The sequence below is a fragment of the Enhydra lutris genome, unplaced genomic scaffold (genome assembly GCF_002288905.1).
Source record: "Enhydra lutris kenyoni isolate GAN:26980312 unplaced genomic scaffold, ASM228890v2 scaffoldscaffold29, whole genome shotgun sequence".
In the NCBI taxonomy this organism is placed as follows: Eukaryota; Metazoa; Chordata; class Mammalia; order Carnivora; family Mustelidae; genus Enhydra; species Enhydra lutris.
The window spans coordinates 18209986-18228978 of NW_019154113.1; the positions used below are offsets into that span (position 1 = coordinate 18209986).

At 45.1% G+C, this 18993-nt stretch overlaps 1 protein-coding gene across 2 annotated transcripts in view; it reads right to left on the reverse strand.

The window, feature by feature from the left end:
• Positions 1-4302: 4302 nt before the first annotated feature.
• The window catches only part of LOC111152707 (IQ motif containing GTPase activating protein 1), a 114043-nt gene continuing 99352 nt past the window's right edge, over positions 4303-18993 (reverse strand). For both annotated transcript variants that reach the window (XM_022511279.1, XM_022511280.1), the window contains 7 exons: positions 18832-18967; positions 18348-18435; positions 15721-15933; positions 14606-14772; positions 12228-12350; positions 8308-8416; positions 4303-6628 (listed from right to left, as the gene is read on the reverse strand). In XM_022511279.1, coding sequence (XP_022366987.1) covers positions 6515-6628; positions 8308-8416; positions 12228-12350; positions 14606-14772; positions 15721-15933; positions 18348-18435; positions 18832-18967 — 950 coding nt within the window. In that variant the 3' untranslated portion in view covers positions 4303-6514. The remainder of the gene's footprint in view (positions 6629-8307; positions 8417-12227; positions 12351-14605; positions 14773-15720; positions 15934-18347; positions 18436-18831; positions 18968-18993) is intronic.

Consider the following 18993-nt stretch of genomic DNA (forward strand, 5'->3'; position numbering starts at 1 on the left):
GGACCCCTGGCATCTACCCACTAAATGGGTAGCATGCCAGCAGCACTCCCTTACTTGGGACAACAAAAAATATCTCCAAATATTGCCAAATGTCTCCTGGGAACACAACTGCTCCCTAATTGGAAACACTATGCTAGAGACACATACTGAAGTATTTATGGGTGAAATGAGACTATATCTGGGATTTGTCAAAACAACCTAAGGGGGCTTGGGGTGGCATTCAGGAGGAACAGTTTGACTATGGGTGCATAACCACTGAGGCCACATGGGAGTTCATTATACGATTCCTTCTATTTATATGCTAGTTTTTCCTAATAAGAAAGTTTAAAAATTGTAGTGCTGAAGGCATATTAAAATAGTCCCATTTCCCCCAAGCGTCTTAGCATATTGGGTTAAATAAGTTGTCCCTAAGTCAAAAGGTTATGACTTTAATTCAGATATTTAATAAATCTTAGTGAAGCCCCTTGTCTACTTCCCAAGTCTGGAAAAAGTGGATGATCTCATGACTGAATAATAAATTCAGGTATTTTTTTCCTTTTTTTGGCTTTTAACAAAATTGGAAGACCTAATCGTGTTCTAATTATGATAAATCATTGAGATTCTTTGGATAAACTAAGGAGTTTCCCCAAATGGATGCCATCATTCTAACACAACACCCTCTACTGCCATATGCTTATTTGGCGGCAAAGGTTCTCAGCGCTTACATTTATAAAAATGAAAACCAGAAGAGAGCTGGCCATGAGCCCTATCTCACTCTAACAAGTAGCAATGTTTATCCACAAGTTTCTTAAACCTTCATTTAAAAACTCTTCGTTTATCTCACTAAGAAACACATTTCAAATACCTTATTTATACAACTGTCCAGACAATACACAACTTTGATAAAATATTCACTAACGAGAACTATAATGACACAAGTATCTTTCTGGATGTCATTAACAGCCTTATAGTCAAAGGAAATTAAACAAATATTTATTTCTGTTAGATAATCATGACAGACTAATAAAAAGTAGGATTTAAGCTTTAAATATTACGTTAGGATAAAATTCTCAGGGAAGTGGAATGGAAACATGAGTTTAAAGAGGAAAAAGAGGGGCACCCAGGTGGCTCAGTGTGTTAAAGCCTCTGCCTTCGGCTCAGGTCATGATCCCAGGGTCCTGGGATGGAGCCCCGCGTCAGGCTCTCTGCTCCGCGGGGAGCCTGCTTCCTCCTCTCTCTCTCTCTCTCTCTCTCTGCCTGCCTCTCTGCCTGCTTATGATCTCTGTCTGTCAAATAAATAAATAAAATCTTAAAAAAAAAGAGGAAATATGTATAAGGGTACATTTAAAGTGTACCTTTAAAAATGGATAAGGGACAAAAATAGACATATGGATCAATGGAATAGAATAGAGAACCCAGAAATAAACCCATACTTCTTTGGTCAATTAACCTACAACAAAGGAGAAGAGAATATACAATGGAGAAAAGAGCCTCTTCACAGAAGAAAACATAGGCAGTCATCTTTGACACTGGCCTTAGCAACACCTTTCTGGATATGTCTTCTTGGGCAAGGAAAACAAAAACCAATCATTGAGACTGTAATCAAAATAAAAGCTTTTGTACAAGGAAGGAAACCATCAAGAAAATGACAAGGCAACCTACTGAATGAAAGAAGATATTTGCAAATGATTTATCTGGTAAGAGGTTGATATCCAAAATACGTTAAGAACTTACACAACTCAGGGGTGCCTGGGTGGTTCGGTGAGTTAAGCCTGCCTTCATCTCAGGTCATGATCCCAGGGTCCTGGGATCAAGCCCCACATTGGGCTCTCTGCTTAGCAGGGAGACTGCTCCCGCCCCTCCTCCTCCCCACTGCCTGCCTCTCTGCCTACTTGTGATCTCTCTCTCTGTCAAATAAATAAATAAATAAATAAAATCTTTAAAAAAAACTGATATTAAAAAAAAAAGAACTTACACAACTCAAAAGCAAAAAATATCTGATCAAAAAATGAAGAGAGAGGAGCACCTGGGTGGCTCAGCCAGTTAAGCATCAGGTCATGATCTCAGAGTTCTGCGATCAAGTCCCGCGTTGGGCTCCCTGCTCAGTGGGGAGTCTGCTTCTTACTCTCCCTCTGTCCCTCCGCTCTCTCCCTCTCAAATAAATAAATAAAATCTTAAAAAAAAGAGCGGGGGATCTGAATATTTTTCCAAAGAAGACTTACAAACGGCTAAAAGACACTTGAAAAGAAGCTCACCATCACTATTCAACAGGGAAATGCAGATCAAAACGAGATTATCACCTCACATCTGTCAGTATGGCTAGAATCAAAAAGACAAGAAATAACAAGTCTGGGTGAGGATGTGGAGAAAGAGGAGCCCTCGGGCACAGCTGGTGGGAATGTAAATTGGTGCAGCCATTGTGGAAAATGGTATGGAGGTTTCTCAAAAAATTAAAAATAGAACTACCCTCTGATCCAGTAATTCCCCTTCTCAGTATTGACCCAAACAAAATGAAAATGCTAATTTAAAAAGATATATGACCCTCTGTTTATAGCAGCTTTATCTACAATAGCCAAAATATGGAAGCGGCCCAAGCGGCCCCCGATGGATGAATGGATAAAGATATGGGCTACAGTATGGGCTATGGTGAGTGCTGTGAAGTGTGTAAACCTGGTGATTCACAGACCTGTACACCTGGGGTTAATAATACATTATATGTTTATAAAAAAAATTTAAAAAAAGATATGGGCTACACACACAATGGAATATTACTCAGTTATAAAAAAGAAAGAGACCTTGCTACTTGAGATGACATGGATGGAACTACAGGGCATTATGCCAAGAGAATTAAGTCAGAGAAACAAATACCATATGATTTCACTCATGTGGGATCTAAAAAAAAAACCCAAAACAAATGAAGCAAGAAAAAAATCAAACTCTTACTTATAGGGAACAAACTGACGGTTGGGGGTGGGCGGGTGAAATAAAGGGGATTAAGACGTATAAACTGCCAAGGAGTAAGTCATGGAGAGGGGAAGTACCGCATGCAGGGCCGCCTGGTTGGCTCTGTCAGAGGAGCGGCGACTCTTGATCTCGGGGTTGTGAGTTCGGCCCCCACGTTAGGTGTAGAGATGACTAAAAATAAAATCTTCAAAAAAAAAAAAAAGGAAAATACAGCATAGGGATTAGTCAGTAGACTGTAACAATGCCTGGTGACAGAGGGGGACCGCATTTACTGTGGTGAGCACTCGGTGTAAAGAAAAATGGACAGCGGGTTCTGCTGCATACCTTCGAAAGTGAGGAATTTTTATCTTGAAATTCACAGTATGTGGGCACTTGCACGCTTCATAATTAAAAGATTACAAAATACAGATGTCAGGTTTAAAATCCATGGAGGGGTACGTCGCCCCAATTCCTCATGGGTTTGCACAGGCATCAAGGTGGGAGGGACACAGCTGCCGGGGGAACTCACTGTCTGCCTGCATCCCTGGGGCTTCCTCTCCTTTCCCCTGGTCCTGGTTTCCTTATTTAACAGTTCTGTCCTGAGAAGCACCTTTCTGCCTCCCTTGATTTCTCTGCAGGACAACATGGAGCCCAAGTTGTCTCAGTGACACAGCTGCAGAGAGCAGCTCCCCCACTTCAGGAGAAAAGTGGGGTTCAGGGGACAAGCAGCTGGGCCTGGGGGGTCCTGCTCCTACCATGGCGCCCACCACGCTTCCACTCACACGGAATGCCGTCTTCTATTTCCCACTGCTGTTTACTTTAGAAGCATTCTGTTTTCCCTCTTATTTCTTAGTCCCTAATTTTCCAATAGAGCCTAGCCACAGTTTATAAACACAATGGGATGCTTGTATACATACTTGTATTTTGAGTGAGGCTGTGCCCTGGGGCCTTACTTAAAAGGAAGCACCCCCCTCCCCTTTTGCTGTTTACTCTTTCCATATGCAGCTTCCCCAGGTCCCTTCTGGTGACTTCCCCCGAGGGACCTGGGGTGCTGCCACTCCTAAGAGATCAGATGCTGTAGCGGTTTTAAACTTCCGGCTGTCAGCTCACCAGCGGCGGGAGGACGTATGCTCTCCCCACCCTGATCTCTTCCTCTGGGAGGCTCCTTGAAGCAGGTGACACTTGAAAAAGGCTACCCTCCCAGGCTAAACATCGCTTTGCGGTGACTCAGTGAACGGGTAGCTGACTCGGGTTGGCTCCTTCAGAAGGACTGGCAAGGGGGTTGTTTTCTGTTGTGGTTTTCAATCATTAAATCTCGCTCTGGTCGACACTGTTGAACAGGAACTGCTAACAATGAAACTGAGAAAAATAAACACAAACATGAACAAATGACCTTTTATTTCATACAGAGATACAAAGGCAATTGTGTGCAGCAATCTGATGGGCGGTCCGAATGGCTGGAAGTAAATTCACGAGAAATGTCACCATAGCCAGTGGAAGAGAAGGTCAGAGGCGGAGGGACGAGTCGGAGAAGGCGGCGGCTAATACTTAGGAGGCCGAAGGGCTACGTGGTGTCAACGCCGCGATGTGAGCTCGTCTGGATGCTTCCCGTGCGATCCGAACCGTAATGCTACCCAGCGACCACCAAGATCTTGAAGTGCGTTTTGTGCTACTTTGCATTAGGAGCTGTATCAAGGGAACTACAATCCTCACAAATAATCCAAACACCATATTTTACTAAAGGAGTTGTAAACTCTGCTCGCGGTCTGCCGTGGAGGCCCGACGGGCATCTCGGATGGGTCTCCTGTTAAAGTGAAAGGGTTGATGCTTTGGTTGGTCCCAGTTTTTGAGGTGATGCTACTTGTCACAGCATCTGCTTTTAAGCTGAGGAAAATATTCACTGAAAAACGATCTTCAGAAATGCAGGAAAAAATCAGGTCAGGCTGGTGGCGCGCCACACCTCACCTCTTCCTGGCTGGGGTGCGCCAAGAACGCAGGCAACTTGCATTTGCACGGCGGTGGACCCGACTGAGCAAACGGTCTCTCAGGAAAGACACATCTCCAACACTTACATTTGTAACAGGGACACATCACATGATTTGTTATTAACGAAACAGTTTATTGGTTTCTAATATACATCAATAAATTTTCAAATGTAAGTTTATTTTGTTAAACTTTATGTTTTATGATAAAGGAATACTGAACCAAAACATCAGAGGACACAGAGGCTCAGTAGCATGATTTCTAACATATTTTCCTGGAAAAACAGTTGTTTGTTTGTTTTTTTCCTAAGTATATAACTTTTTATGTAATAACAAAAGCTTCTGAAGCTCAAAGTTTAGAACTGAATTGTTTTTGACTAAACCCAGAAAAATGGGAGCTCATAAAATAAAGGCATGGCAGGCATGGGTAGCAATAGAAGGGAAAAAAGTGGGGAAAAGCGATCTTAATACCAAGTTTATGTCCGTTGGCTGGTTTTGTTTGTTTTTGTTCGGGTCTATTTAAGGCAGGATTACGTCCCTGCAACCCTGTAGATAAATCCTAGTGTTGTAGCTATATAAGAAAGTTCTAAGAGTTCAGATATACAAATAAGCCAATTTTTAAAAACCCTTTTCTTACAGTATTCTAAAGGCTTTTAAAGCATTATATAAATCTTCCAAATTCCTATCACCCACATTTCAAGAAGTAAATCTACACTTTAATAAGGCACTCTTGAGATATAAAACAGTTTTGAAGACAATTACACCCTACGCTAGGGCTGGCCCATCCGTGCCCCAGGGACAGGGCTGAGTGGACCACCTTCTGAAATGGAGCCCCCTTCCGTGCACCAGCACAAAAAAAAGCAGGCCCAGCGGACCGTTGTGACACCCCTCCTTCCCCCGCAGCCGGGTGTTATCAGTGGGGCTCTCCCACCCCCTGATCAGAGCTACACCAACAGCACTGCTCACATTTAATGGTGACATTTGAAAGCCGTCTCTCCCCTTTGCTAGAAATGTTTCCTTTGAACCCAGAACAGGGACTTCTGTTAGCTCCTGTGCATAAAGGAAATCAGAATGGAAGAGAACCAAGGAGCCCCTGGATCCCTTCATCTGACCGACAGGATGGAAATGTACAGGAACTTCACCTTTAAATGACAAGCTAGTGACTGGAGATGATCTGACATTCGAGTTGTGTGCCTTCCAGCGTGTCCTTAGTGCCAAGTGCGCCCACTTCCAAATAACAAGAATTCAAGTCCCACCAACCCTGTTGCTAATTCACACAAACACCAAAGCCTACAAGAGGGTCATGCGGCCTCTCAGCCTGTACCAACCAAGAGGGATTTTAGTGGAGCATCTGCTCCTTCCTAAGTGACGGAAGAAAAGGAAGGAACAAGAGGGTTAGACTAAGCCTGAAATACAATTTCACTATGAAGACAGGGCAGCAGAAGTCCCATTAGATCGGGAGGGGTTAAGAGGGTGGTGTTGGGAGTGTATCAAGTTGAGGCTCTGTTCGGGGCTGGGTCTTTGCTTCCAATGAGGAAAGAAGGACCCGAGAAAGGGAACCGTGAGGAGCTTCTTTCCTTCATCCTTCTGGGCCAGCAGCAACAGATCAATCACTTCCCGTAGAACTTTTTGTTGAGGAGGAAGATCAGAAGGTTGACATTTACTTTAGCTCTATTAAATAATTTCATGACCGCGACACCTTCATACTGTAGCTGCAGCAGGTCCTGTTCAAAGAAATATTTGGACCGTCAAACAAGCCTGTGGCACGAGACAAGACACAAGGTAGGGAGGAGGGACCCAGAAGGAACGAGGAAAGACAGACGTGAAGTGGGGTGAGAAAGGAGTGCCCCACGACAGAGCCGTCCCCGGCACAAGCCCCCTGAGAGCCCGAGGAACAGGGCACACTGCTCAACAGAATGTCCTGGTCCACTGGGAGTTAAGAAGTCACATGGTTCATATCAAAATACACAAAACAGGGTAAGAAAAAGCAGCATGTTCATTCAACATACAGACTTCCTACTTCAGAAGCGACAATATCGTGTCTCCAGTTTGTCTAAGTGATGGGTCACCTGCAGAAGGTGAAGGCATTTCAATCTAAGATAAACACACGCGTCACTAAAACCAGGACACGGCCACTCGGGGCGTTGCGATGGGGTCTGCTAGAGTCTTACTTCCTATTTCACATGAGAAAGCTTTTATGTTCTGAAGGCAAGGGGGGAAAGGACCTGTTTATTAGGTGTCTACTTTGTATGAGTTCCACACTGGGTAAGCACATCAGATAGTATCTTTCTAAGTCCTGATAAAAGTCTTAGAGGTGAGATTGTCCCAAGTTTAAAGAAGAAGCTTAAAGACGGAGTGGATCTGGACCCAAGTAAAGCCCCTGCTTCTCCCACTGCCCTCCACTGTCCGGAGCACCTTTAGGAAGTGAGCAGTCTCACCCGTAAACTTCAGAAGAGGGGCAGGCGACGAGAGAGCAAGAATCAGAGTGCTTGAAAGAACCCCCAAGTTCAAGTTCAACCAGTTCAGCTTCTGGAAAAATCCTAGGGGCTCCATGAGAACGAAGGCCCTGGTGGGTCACCCGATCCTCACTCCATATTTAATGCCCCTGTGCACGGATGAGCATGCCACCCGAGGCGGGCTGGTCAGCCCGCAGAGCCCCGGGGACCCTGAAGGCCTGACGGGGTCTCCTTTCACGGAAGCACCTGGGCATGTGCACCATGGAATCATGGAATCACTGAGAAGGCAACGAAGATACACTACAGTCCTTACGGAGCTCAGTGTGGGGAGCGCTGGTCAGAGTGGTAGCATGTATAGAGGAAGAAAGGACAAGGATTTGGGGGAAGGGGGAGGTCAGCAGGTGCAGAGAGGGCCCCTGCCCAGGCCAACAGGATAAAGCAGTGAGAAGGGAACGGGGCTGACGAGGACAGAGCCCAGGAGGCCTCGAGGTACCTGGGGGCTTTGCTAAGGTGTAAAACCTAGAGATACTACAGAATAAAAATTAGCTAATATTACGTTATAAAATGATTCACTGCAGAGTTCTTCCTGAATTTAAAATGGGATTTAGTTTACAAAGACGCAATTTGCACACAGCTTGTCACAAATACACCTTTAAGCCGCTACATCAAATCAAGATGAGAGAAAACATTTCGAGCTACTGAACAACAGGAAGCAGAAGCTTCAGACAAAAGCTTGGAGAAGATATCCCGGTCTGCCAGAGCTGTCTGGGAGTGCAGACCATGGCAGAAGCACAGCAGCCCTTGCTCCTTCCCCGGCTGCATGCGGCCCAGCTTACTGGGGGTGTGGACAGCCGTCCCCGACCCAGTTCCTTTTCACCTACTCTCCTGCCTCGCTGAGAACAACCACCTCACATCAGAGCTTTCGGTTCTTCATGGTGTGTACCCACCTGATAATGCAACATAAACGTCTCCATCTGAACGCCCATGAACTTGGCTTTCACTTCAAAGTCTCCAACTTCTTCTGTTGGACTGATTTCAAAGATAACATTCTTAAACCTGTTGAAACATAACATCGTAAGGGTGTGATTTTTACGTTCTCGTATAAAAATATTTTACGAAATGTAGAAAGGAGATTAGCAATCTTCAAGGGGCGCCTGGGTGGCTCAGTCGGTTAAATGTCTGCCTTGGGCTCAGGTCTTGATCTCAGGGTTCTGGGATCGAGCCCCCTGTCAGGCTCCCTGCTCGGCGGGGAGTCTGCTTCTTCCTCCTCTTTTGCCCTTCCCCCCTCTTATGCTCCCTCTAATTAATAAAAATTAAAAAAAAATCTTCAAGAGTGAAAAGGGGTATAAACTGAAGGTCCAAAGTATTTCCACGGGTGAAGCAGGGAGGGGCTGCCACTCTAAGTGCCGCACGCTTGAAGACCTTGGGAGAGGCCACAACTTCTGCCTACAGCCCTCGCGTTCATGGCAAGAGGGACCACTGAGGACGGCCACGAAGGCCTCTGAAGGGATGACATCACACGAATTCTCTTGGCCTTCCCTGTGGCCACTGCTGAAATCTAATGATAAAAGCATAATCAAGAGGAAAGAGAGGGAGGAAGGGTGCGTGTGTGAATGCACGCGTGTTTGACGATTGCAAGGAGTGCGTAAGGAAACTAAAAGGAGTAAGAACAAGAAGAGCCATGAGGGGAGCTGCCCTAGATATCAAGGCACTGGGTACCCAGTACCACCAAAGATACACTGCTATTTCCTGAAAATATTTAAGGTATCATTCATTCTCAACCTGTTATGAATTGGCTTGGAATTTTTTTTTTTACATGAGCTTGGAAATTTTATGGCAACAGGAGAAGGTGTTGTTCCCCAGATGATCAAAGTACATCAGCCCGGATTTCTAGAACTCAACTACAGAGAAAACTTATCTCCCAGAAACAGGGCTGAGAACCACGAATGATGCAAAAGAGGCCAAGGAGAAGCTACGAGAGAGGTCACAAAGTCCCCGCACAAGAACATGAGCATCTGATTCAACAAGAGGTCCTCACTGGTCACTCCTTGAAGGTAACTTCTTGTGATAATTTTACTTTAACCAGTTTGCTTTGTTATCTTTTTTTTTTTTTTTTAAGTTTTTATTCATTTATTTGTCAGAAAGAGAGCACAAGCAGGGGAGCAGCAGGCAGAGGGAGAAGCAAGCTCCCTCTGCTTTAGGTTTTCTGATCTGAAGTAACATATTCATTACTGAACTTCGGAAATTGGTAAAGCATGAAGAAAAAGAAAAGGCACCTATAACTTCACAAGCCAAAGACAACCTCTAAAATACTTAGTGCATGTTCTTCTGCGCCTCTGTTCACATAAAGTTTATCTAACCACCCACTTACTTATCTACCTATTTTTTTTTTAGCATAAGTTATAAATATAGTCCTGTAACCCATCTTCACTCTGGTTAACATTTTGAGAGTTTTTCCACATTCTTTGAAAGCATCCTTTTTCATGGCCATGCAATATTCCAAGTTAGAGTTAAAATTTAACCATTCACCTACTGTACAATACTTAAGCTGATTTTACTGTTTACATTATTACGCTTGTGGTACATGTTTAATATGTAAATCTTTGGTTTTTACCTCTGATTGTTTTTTTATGACCGATGCCTCAAAATGGAATTTCTGGTCAGAGTATTAATATTTTTTCATTATAAAAACCATAAGACAGGGATGCCTGGGTGGCTCAGTTGTTGAGCATCTGCCGTTGGCTCAGGTCATGGTCCTAGGGTCCTGGCATTGGGCTCCCTGCTCTGCTTCGCCCTCTCCCACTCCCCCTGCTTGTGTTCCCTCTCTTGCTGTGTCTCTTTCTGCCAAATAAATAAAATCTTAAAAACAAAACCAAAAAACTACAAGACATAAAATTTACCATCTTAACTATTTTAAGTGTGTAGTTTAGTGTGTAGTATGTATATATACGTACATACATACATATATACATATGCATATACATACATACACATATACAATGGTAGCAGAGTAGCACAGCGGAAGCATGCTGGGCCCACATATACAATGGAATATTATGCAGCCATCAAAAAGGAAATCTTGCCATTTACAACGATGTGGATGGAACTAGAGGGTATTAAACCTAGTGAAATAAGTCAACGAAAGAAAGACAATTATCATATGATCTCACTGATAATGAGGAATTTGAGAGGCAGGGTGGGGGGCTGTAGGGAGAAGAGAGGAAAAAATGAAATAAGACAAAACCAAAGAGGGAGACAAACCATAAGAGAATATTAATCTCAGGAAACAAACTGAGGGTTGCTGGAGGGGAGTATACTGAAGGGATGACATCACGGGAATTCTCTTGGCCTTCCCATTGGGCACTGCTGAAATCTAACAATAGATTGGGTGGGATGCGGTGGCTGGGTGATGGGACATTGGGGAGGGTATGTGTTGTAATGAGCACTGGGTATTATATAAGACTGAAGAATCACAGCCCTGTACCCCTGAAACAAGTAATACATTATATGTTAACTTAAAAAATAGTAATTAATAATAATACATACATACTTTTCCATGTTTTTGAATTCAGTAGTTCAAGAATAGTATCCCATTTTAAAAGTTCGAATTTTTAGAGTCTGGTTGAGTTTGCATGTGTATGTGTGTTTGTGAATCATGGCATACTATCTGTATTTTCTCCAGTCCTTTTTCAGTTGGGGACCTTGGTCCTTTTGAGGGTTTTTTTTTTTGGTGTTGAGCACTTTATGTATTTTTTGAGTTTGTCTCATATTTATATCTCTTCCCTTCTTTTTGTCATTATTTTCTACTGTTCAAATGTCATCCACTTTTTCTTGCCTGTCTTTCTTCTTTTTAATTTGCTGTTAAAGGCTTTGAAACCAGGTTACAGAGACACCTTGCTGGCTCAGTCAGTTAGGCATTTGCCTTTGGCTCAGGTCATGATCTCAGGGTCTTGGGATCGAGCCCCGCATTGGGATCCCTGGTTAGTGGGGAGCCTGCTCTCCCTCTCCATCTTCTTTTGCCCTTCCCCCGCTGCTTGTGCTCTCTCTCTGACAAATAAATAAATCAAATAAATAAAATCTGATAAATAAAATAAGAAAAAAAGAGAAAAATTAAGTTTCATCTCAAACAAACCTGTTGTTTTACCAGACTCAAAATAGGCAAGCTCAGCTGCAAGAGGTCACAGGCCGCTGAGTCGGTGCGCAACAATGCCCGCAAATGAAAGCCAGGCCGGGCGGGGATCCTGTCCACAGCAAGCTGGCACATCCCAGGAAAGAGAAGGAGGTAAACCCCTGATTCCCAGCCTCAAATGGAATAAAGCAAACTCCTCTTCTTGTTATTCTAATCGATTCTTGGCTTAGACACAGGAGAATAAGAAATGGCATCCTCCTTTAAAGAGGAAAGGTTAAGGGGCGCCTGGGTGGCTCAGTGGGTTGAGCCGCTGCCTTCGGCTCGGGTCGTGATCTCGGGGTCCTGGGATCGAGCCCCACGTTGGGCTCTCTGCTCAGTGGGGAGCCTGCTTCCTCCTCTCTCTCTGCCTGCCTCTCTGTCTACTTGTGATCTCTGTCTGTCAAATGAATGAATGGAATCTTTAAAAAAAAAAAAAAAAAGAGGAAAGGTTAAGATGGGGCCCACATAAGCAGGTACGAACACAGCCTGGGGCAAATATTCCACAACAAAGGAGAAGAAATACTTTCCCTTCTGTGACAGACAAATTAACTCTGACTATTAGGCCTAGTGCTGTCCTAAACAGATATATAAGTAGATAGAATATATGAAAATGACCAACCACATAACAGAAATAAAGGCAGTAAGATAAAGAGGTAATAAAGTCAACATATAAGACAAAGTAAAAAAGTAAATACTCACTGGTTCACTTGTAGGTCCTCAATTTCCAGAAGGACTCCTTTTTCATGTAGTCTTGCTGCCGTGTATTTCAAAGAAATCTTTTTGCTTTTCTTTCCTTTCATTTCCCTAGGCTTCTTGGAGACCCTGTAAAAAAAAAAAAATCACACCATTATCACTTTTTTCTTTTTTTTTTTTTTAAGATTTTATTTATTTATTTGACAGAGAGATCACAAGTAGGCAGAGAGGCAGGCAGGGTGGGCGTGGGGAAGCAGGCTCTCTGCTGAGCATAGAGCCCGATGTGGGGCTCGATCCCAGACCCTGGAATCATAACCTGAGCTGAAGGCAGAGGCTCAGCCCACTGAGCCACCCAGGTGCCCCCCATTATCACTTTCTATATGTAACTGTGTACTACAAGTCTGTCGATAGTTCAAGGATATGAGGTCAGAAAACGAACTTCCCATACACCAGCCTAAGTAACATACTGATTCTAAAATGGCAAGTAAGTATTAGGATTAACCTGAGCAATCTCTGCAGAGGAAACATCACTAAATTGCTTTTGCCTTTAATTGTACTTACAAACCCACCATGAATTTAACCTTCTAGCACCAACATGAAGGAACTATACTGAACCTCAGGGGAGTCCCTGTAAGCCCCTTGCCCTGGCAGGGGAAAAATAAATATATCTCAGAATAAGTAATGTTTAGAAGACTTTAAACCAGTATAGCAAATACAGAGGAATGGGGACAAGTAAAGAGAAACAGACCTTAGGAGGCTATTGGGATAATCAAGGTAAGAAGTGATTTTTCAAAAATAAACATGGGAAGACTAGAGATCCCTGAGAACTGGGATTTGGGGTTCCCACAGAAGGCCCTCAAGAGATGGGGCGGGAATGCTGGTACAGGAGTTAAAGGAAGTAGCCACCATAGAAGGCAACTGAAAGATCTATAGAAATTACAACTGTACAAAATCTTTGATCCAGTGATTCCACATCTAGGAATTTATCCTCAAAAATACGCCCACATCTGCAAAATAACCTAGGTACGAGAGGTTTTGGTATTTGGTGCAGAATTTTTTTAAGTAAATAACTAGAAACAACACAAGTGTCTACCATTACAGACCTGATTACATCAATTGCTGTGTCTCTGTATGCAATGGGATACCACAGAGCCATTCTGTCTGCTTAGAATGCCTACAAGCAACGACGACCCTGTGGCAACGAGCACATCTAGTGCGTGGATTTTGGTCTCTAAACACCACTCTTCATTAGCAGATTCTTTTTTTTTTAAAGATTTTTATTTATTTATTTGACAGAGAGAGTTCACAAGTAGACGGAGAGGCAGGCAGAGAGAGAGAGAGAGGGAAGCAGGCTCCCCGCTGAGCAGAGAGCCCGACGCGGGACTCGATCCCAGGACCCTGAGATCATGACCTGAGCCGAACGCAGCGGCTCAACCTACTGAGCCACCCAGGCGTCCCACCACTCTTCATTAGAAAGCACCAGGAACGCTTGGAGAAATGGCTAATTCCAAGCGTGGGGAGGGGAAAGTACAAGTTGAGCCAGAACACCTGTGTCTATATGAAGTCAAGAAGTGCTCAAAGAATGATGGGGAAAGGCCAAAAGGTCACAGGAACCAGCCCCACAAGCTGGATTGGGTGGGCCTGACTTTCATCCCTGCCTCACCTCGGTCTTCCAGGGAGGGAAAGAGAGAGCCAGAGTGCAGGCAGAAGAGTAAGGAAGCCAGACAAGAGGAGCTCATGTGGTAAAATGCCAAAAATACGTGAAGGGTACATATTGCTCTCTTCTCTCAACCTTTCTGAAGTTGGAAAATTCTTAAACTGAAAACTGAGAAGTACAACAAAATAAACTAACCCTAGATAGCAGTGCAAGTAGAACTTGGACCTACCACCCCATCTCTCTGGGTCCTCAGTTTCCCTCCCTATAAGATGTGCGTGTTGCTAATTGTCACTGGAGCCAGCTGGGAAAAAGCTGGGGTCTGGGATCCTGGCACCAGGAGGTGTAGAGAGAGGCCAGGGGATCAAAATGTCTATCATATTCCTTAAGTGATTTTGAGGCACAGCCGGGTTTGGGGAGCACTAACTAACCCCCTTCCATGATTCTTTCATTTCTAGGGCCAAGAAGATATTTTAGAACCAGGGATGTTTAGAAATAAGCACCCTGAAGTACCCCCTCCATTATTTATTTATATCACACAATAACAAATGGAACTAGGTAATCATGCAAATAATCAGAAGCAAAAACAAGAATTAAAGCAAAAAAATAAACACATATGTTTTAAGTAAGAACTTCCAAGGACACTTCAGTTGCCTCTATTTCTTTTTCCCTTGATGCTGATTCTTTAAAAAAAAAAAAAAGAAGAAGAAGTCTATATATATACACTCACTTGCCCTTGCTGGCCAAGTTATCCAAGCAGGTTTTGATATAGCTTTTGTAGTAATCCACCTGCTCTCCATAGAAAGTGGCCTTCGAGTTCAGAGCAGCGTACGTTTGTTGCAATTTCACCAGCTCGGCCTTCCTTCTCTGTCTGTATCTCCGCTGATTCCGAATGTCCTAAGACACAATTTTCAAAATTAGGAAAATGACGGTAGATGTCACATGCTTCTCAAATCATCCACGGCAGAGCCTAGCAGTTCCTAACTGCTTGCGTGATCACATGCAGCAATTTTTAAAGATTTTATTTATTTATTAGAGAGAGAGTGTGAGCACATGCACGAACAAGCCATGGGTGGGGGGAGGGGCAGGGGCAGAGGCAGAGGGAGAAGCAGACTCCCTGCTGCTCGATTCTAGGACTGGGTGATCATGAGCTGAGCCGAAGGCAGATGCTTAACCAACTGAGCCACCCAGGTATCCCAACAACAGCAATTTATGTTCAAAAATTAGCAAAGAAATTCAGATCTCATTAATCTTTTTCGCTGTCTATATTTTCCCTGTCTATATTACAGGCAGGGAAATATGTTACTTTTACAGAGTTCCATGTTCTTGTAATTTGCTTGCAAAGCTGGTTTAACCTCTCAATACGGTGTCAGGAGAAGGAAGAAAAGATCATCTTACTGTATCAGTTAGCAAGCTCCCTAGCGTGCATGGCACTGCCTTACTGGGCCAGCAGTGCGCCAGCCCACACTCTGGGCCCACACCAGAGCCCCTTACTTGGGAAGACTGACACAAATCAAGGATTTCATGACCCACTGGATGTGAATTTATGTGTCACAGCAGTCATTAAAAAGATCTAGAGGACTTCCTTAAGGCCAAAGACAAATCAAGGCATAGGAAGCTCTAATTAGGGTCTCTCCCTAGTGACATAGGCCATGGAGTAAGTCATCAAAGGGCAGGCAAGGTCCCTGTGCTGGAGAAGCTGACAACAAGCCCTCAGAGAAGAGGTCCCTGACCTGCCTGTGCACTGAAGGCATGCTGTCCTCCAAACGGCTACAGTCACCTCACAAGCCGCTGAGACAGGCTTGCGCATGGCCAGGCCGCCCCTGCCCCTGCCGCACGCAGTACCTTGGCAATGTCGTTGATCAGCTCCTGGTATCTGTTCTTTGGGTCCACTGTCCCAAGCTCCGTTAGCTTCTTCAAGCCCGACTGGATCTTCTCCTTCTTCTCCTGGAGGGTGAGGTTGCTGTCTTCCTTTACGAATTTGGACTTTTTCATCTTGTCGGGAGTTTTGGCGTCACGAATAGCGCGCCTCTGCATGGCCCTCTGATGTTCTGCTTCCTACAGACACAGAGAAGAGAAAGAAGTCGCTGGCAAGTTCAGCGCACTAACCCAAAACCCGAGTCTACTGAGCATATCAACACCCAGATTTATACAGCTCTGACAGTTCACTCTGGAAACAGAGGGAACAAACCTGCCCTCTGACAATGGAGAGAGAAACCGCATAGAGCACGGGCAGATCTCCTCTAGAAGAGATTACATCGCTGAAGTCACAAGGCCTCATGGGACTTCTGTCCTGGATTCTCACGTACAGTTAGGAGACTGGGCTCCAGTGCTACAAAATCCCTTGTTTTTTTCCTATCACATTTTGAGACATGAGAGCCATTTAATTTTCCCTGAAACACAGCTTCGCCCTTGGGTGAATGTTATACCAACAACAAGGCGATACCAGTGCTCAGTCGATGACTTTTGCCACCTTGACCAGGCTGGATCATGCTGAAGGCCTCCCTCTGCTTTCAAGCATGCTACAAATGCCAGTGTCTAGAGAATGAAAGTCCTTCCCGTGATTCTTCTTTAGCCAGTCAACATCCAGCGTTTGCCCATTATGTCTCTGCCCAACATGACCCACATCACTAATCCATTTTTCTGGTGCTTTCTTCCTTCTTCAGCTCTCTGCAATCTGGCTTCTGCATCTCTACTCTCATGCCCAACTACCACCCCTCATTTGTACCCTCTGCACTTTCTCCCTGCCCTAGGCATGGCTTTGGTACCTCCAAGGGACCCGTGGCAGTTTCTCTCCAATTGTTCATTCTCAAAACCTCACTCATCAGATCTATGCAGACAGATCTCACATCTGTGCGGCTAAGCCTCTGGTACCGCATTCTGAACTGTCTGTACCGGGATGCTCCCATTTGGAATGGCTTGTGACTCCTCCCAAACTGGAGCAACTCCCTCTCCCAGAATGCCCCTTCCTCCTGCTGTCAAGACCACTCCGCATTGCACAAGACGAAGGGCATAAACCCTGGAGTCAGATGGAGTCTGACCCAAGATTGGTTCTGCCTCGACACGCGGACAGCCGTGGGCCCGTTATGTGATCTCTAACGGTCTTGGACTCCGTGGCTGTAACAAGAGGATGAAAAGACTCACCTCACAGGGCTGGTGGGAGGAGGACAATGAAAGAACCCAGGTGAGAGGACCACACTAGCAGCAGGCTCGCATTAAACACGGGGTCTGCCTTTCCTCCCCGTCAAACAAGCTGCAGTGGTTGGTTCTGATTCTCTTCTCGTCCCTCCCACACATCTAGTCAGTAATCAATCATAGCATGTAAGAGCTGAGAGTTCATTAAAAACAGTGATTTTCAAGGAGTCCTGGGTGCTGCGATAAGGGACACCCACAGGCACCCAGAACCCTGGGGGCGGGGTTGCAAGGGCCCCATTCCCAGTGCTGCCGGAGCAGCTCCTGTTTTTCCTGCTTCATAATCATGTTTCCAAGTAAACTCTCGTCTAACAAAAAGGATACTTACACTCAACATTTTAAACAAATGACCTATTCTTCACATTCTACAAATGCAAAAGAGGGATCTTAGACAGGAAGTGCCTCATTCACCACTTCCTACTGCCAAGCTGCCCCCCAACCAGCGGGACCAGACTTGATCCCACAGCTCGATTGCTCGACTACCGTCTGCTGTGAGAGTAGTTAATGGTCCCAGGGTTACAGAAGTCCTTTACTCTGCATCTGTCCAGTGCTTAGCAGGGGTTCTACTTAATTTTTTCTCCGGTCTTACTCCTCCCTGCTCACGCTCACCCACGTCTCCATTCTAGAAATGTCAGACCAACTATATCAGGCCCTTCCCTCCCTCATGCATCTGTTTGCGTGGACTCTCCCGCCCACGTCTACGTGCCTCTCGTCTACGTGCACACCCAGTCCCATCCACGCCTCCTGAGTGTGGCTCAAGTCCCGCGTCTTCTGACGCTTTGCTCCTCACTGGCCTCTTTCCTGAGCTTCGGCTATTTTTATAGCCAACAACAAAGACAATTTTTAATGGTTTTCTAAGTATTTCATATCTGTATGCCACATTTCTCCAACTAGATCATGAGTTCAGTGAGTTCAGGAGCTACATTCTGAAATTTTCTTCTATCTACCAAGGCACTTAACAAAATTCTAATGATACAATAATATTCAATCGATTATTAGACAGACGTGCCAATTCAGCCTCAGTTAATTAAATTAACACATACACAGACTGCATAAGCCTTGAGCCTTATGCCCTGAGAGCAGCTGCCTCTCGATGTGGGAGCCAACAACTTTCTCAGCGGGCTCCAACCACCACCTTGCCCCAGTCATCTGACAGCTCATGGACGGGATCACTGTTCTGGGCCGCCCGCAGGGAAGCATCTCCTGGGATCTGGGTCCCACCCACTCACCTGTGGCCCGCACCAATCACGGGAGCTCCTGTGCCCCTTGTTAAGTTTTACCTGTTCACTGGTGGCTGGGGTTTCCAGGATTTCCGTCAAGGTCTCGCCTGGCTGGAACCGGATGACGTCCACAATTAAACGTTTTGTGCTGAAAGGAGATGGGGGGAGAGCGTCACTGTCACCGGGTCTCCCACCTTCCCTTGAACGGAGCTAAGCAGCAACATACACACGCTGCCTCACACAGGTCCGGCTGGGCAGCTGCCAGCACAAGGCACTCGAGGCCCCAGGCTTGTTCATGCGATGACAGCGCGGGACCAGGCTGAGGACTTCTCGGGTGTGAGTTTCACCTCAGCCTCTTATTAGCAACTGAGGCAGGTAAGCCCTGCACCGAGTATAATAGATAAGGGGGGCCGGAATCACGACAGGCTTAAAAGGTCGCGGTGACGGTTTTAGGGATGAACAAGTGAACATGTCCGCCAAGGCCAAGGCATCACTGTGCTGTGTCTACCTCCTTCTTCCCACTCCCAACACTCCCAGCACTCACTTCAGCAGGATGGTCCGAGCATCCATTTCTGCATTCTCATCGCCAGGCACGTCAAACTTGTTGGTCAGCGTGAGGGACACTTCTGTCTTAGCCAGCGCCTCCTTATTGGGGTCATTTAAATTGCCAGCGCTCTCTCCTGCAGTTTGGGGAAAGGAGAGAGGA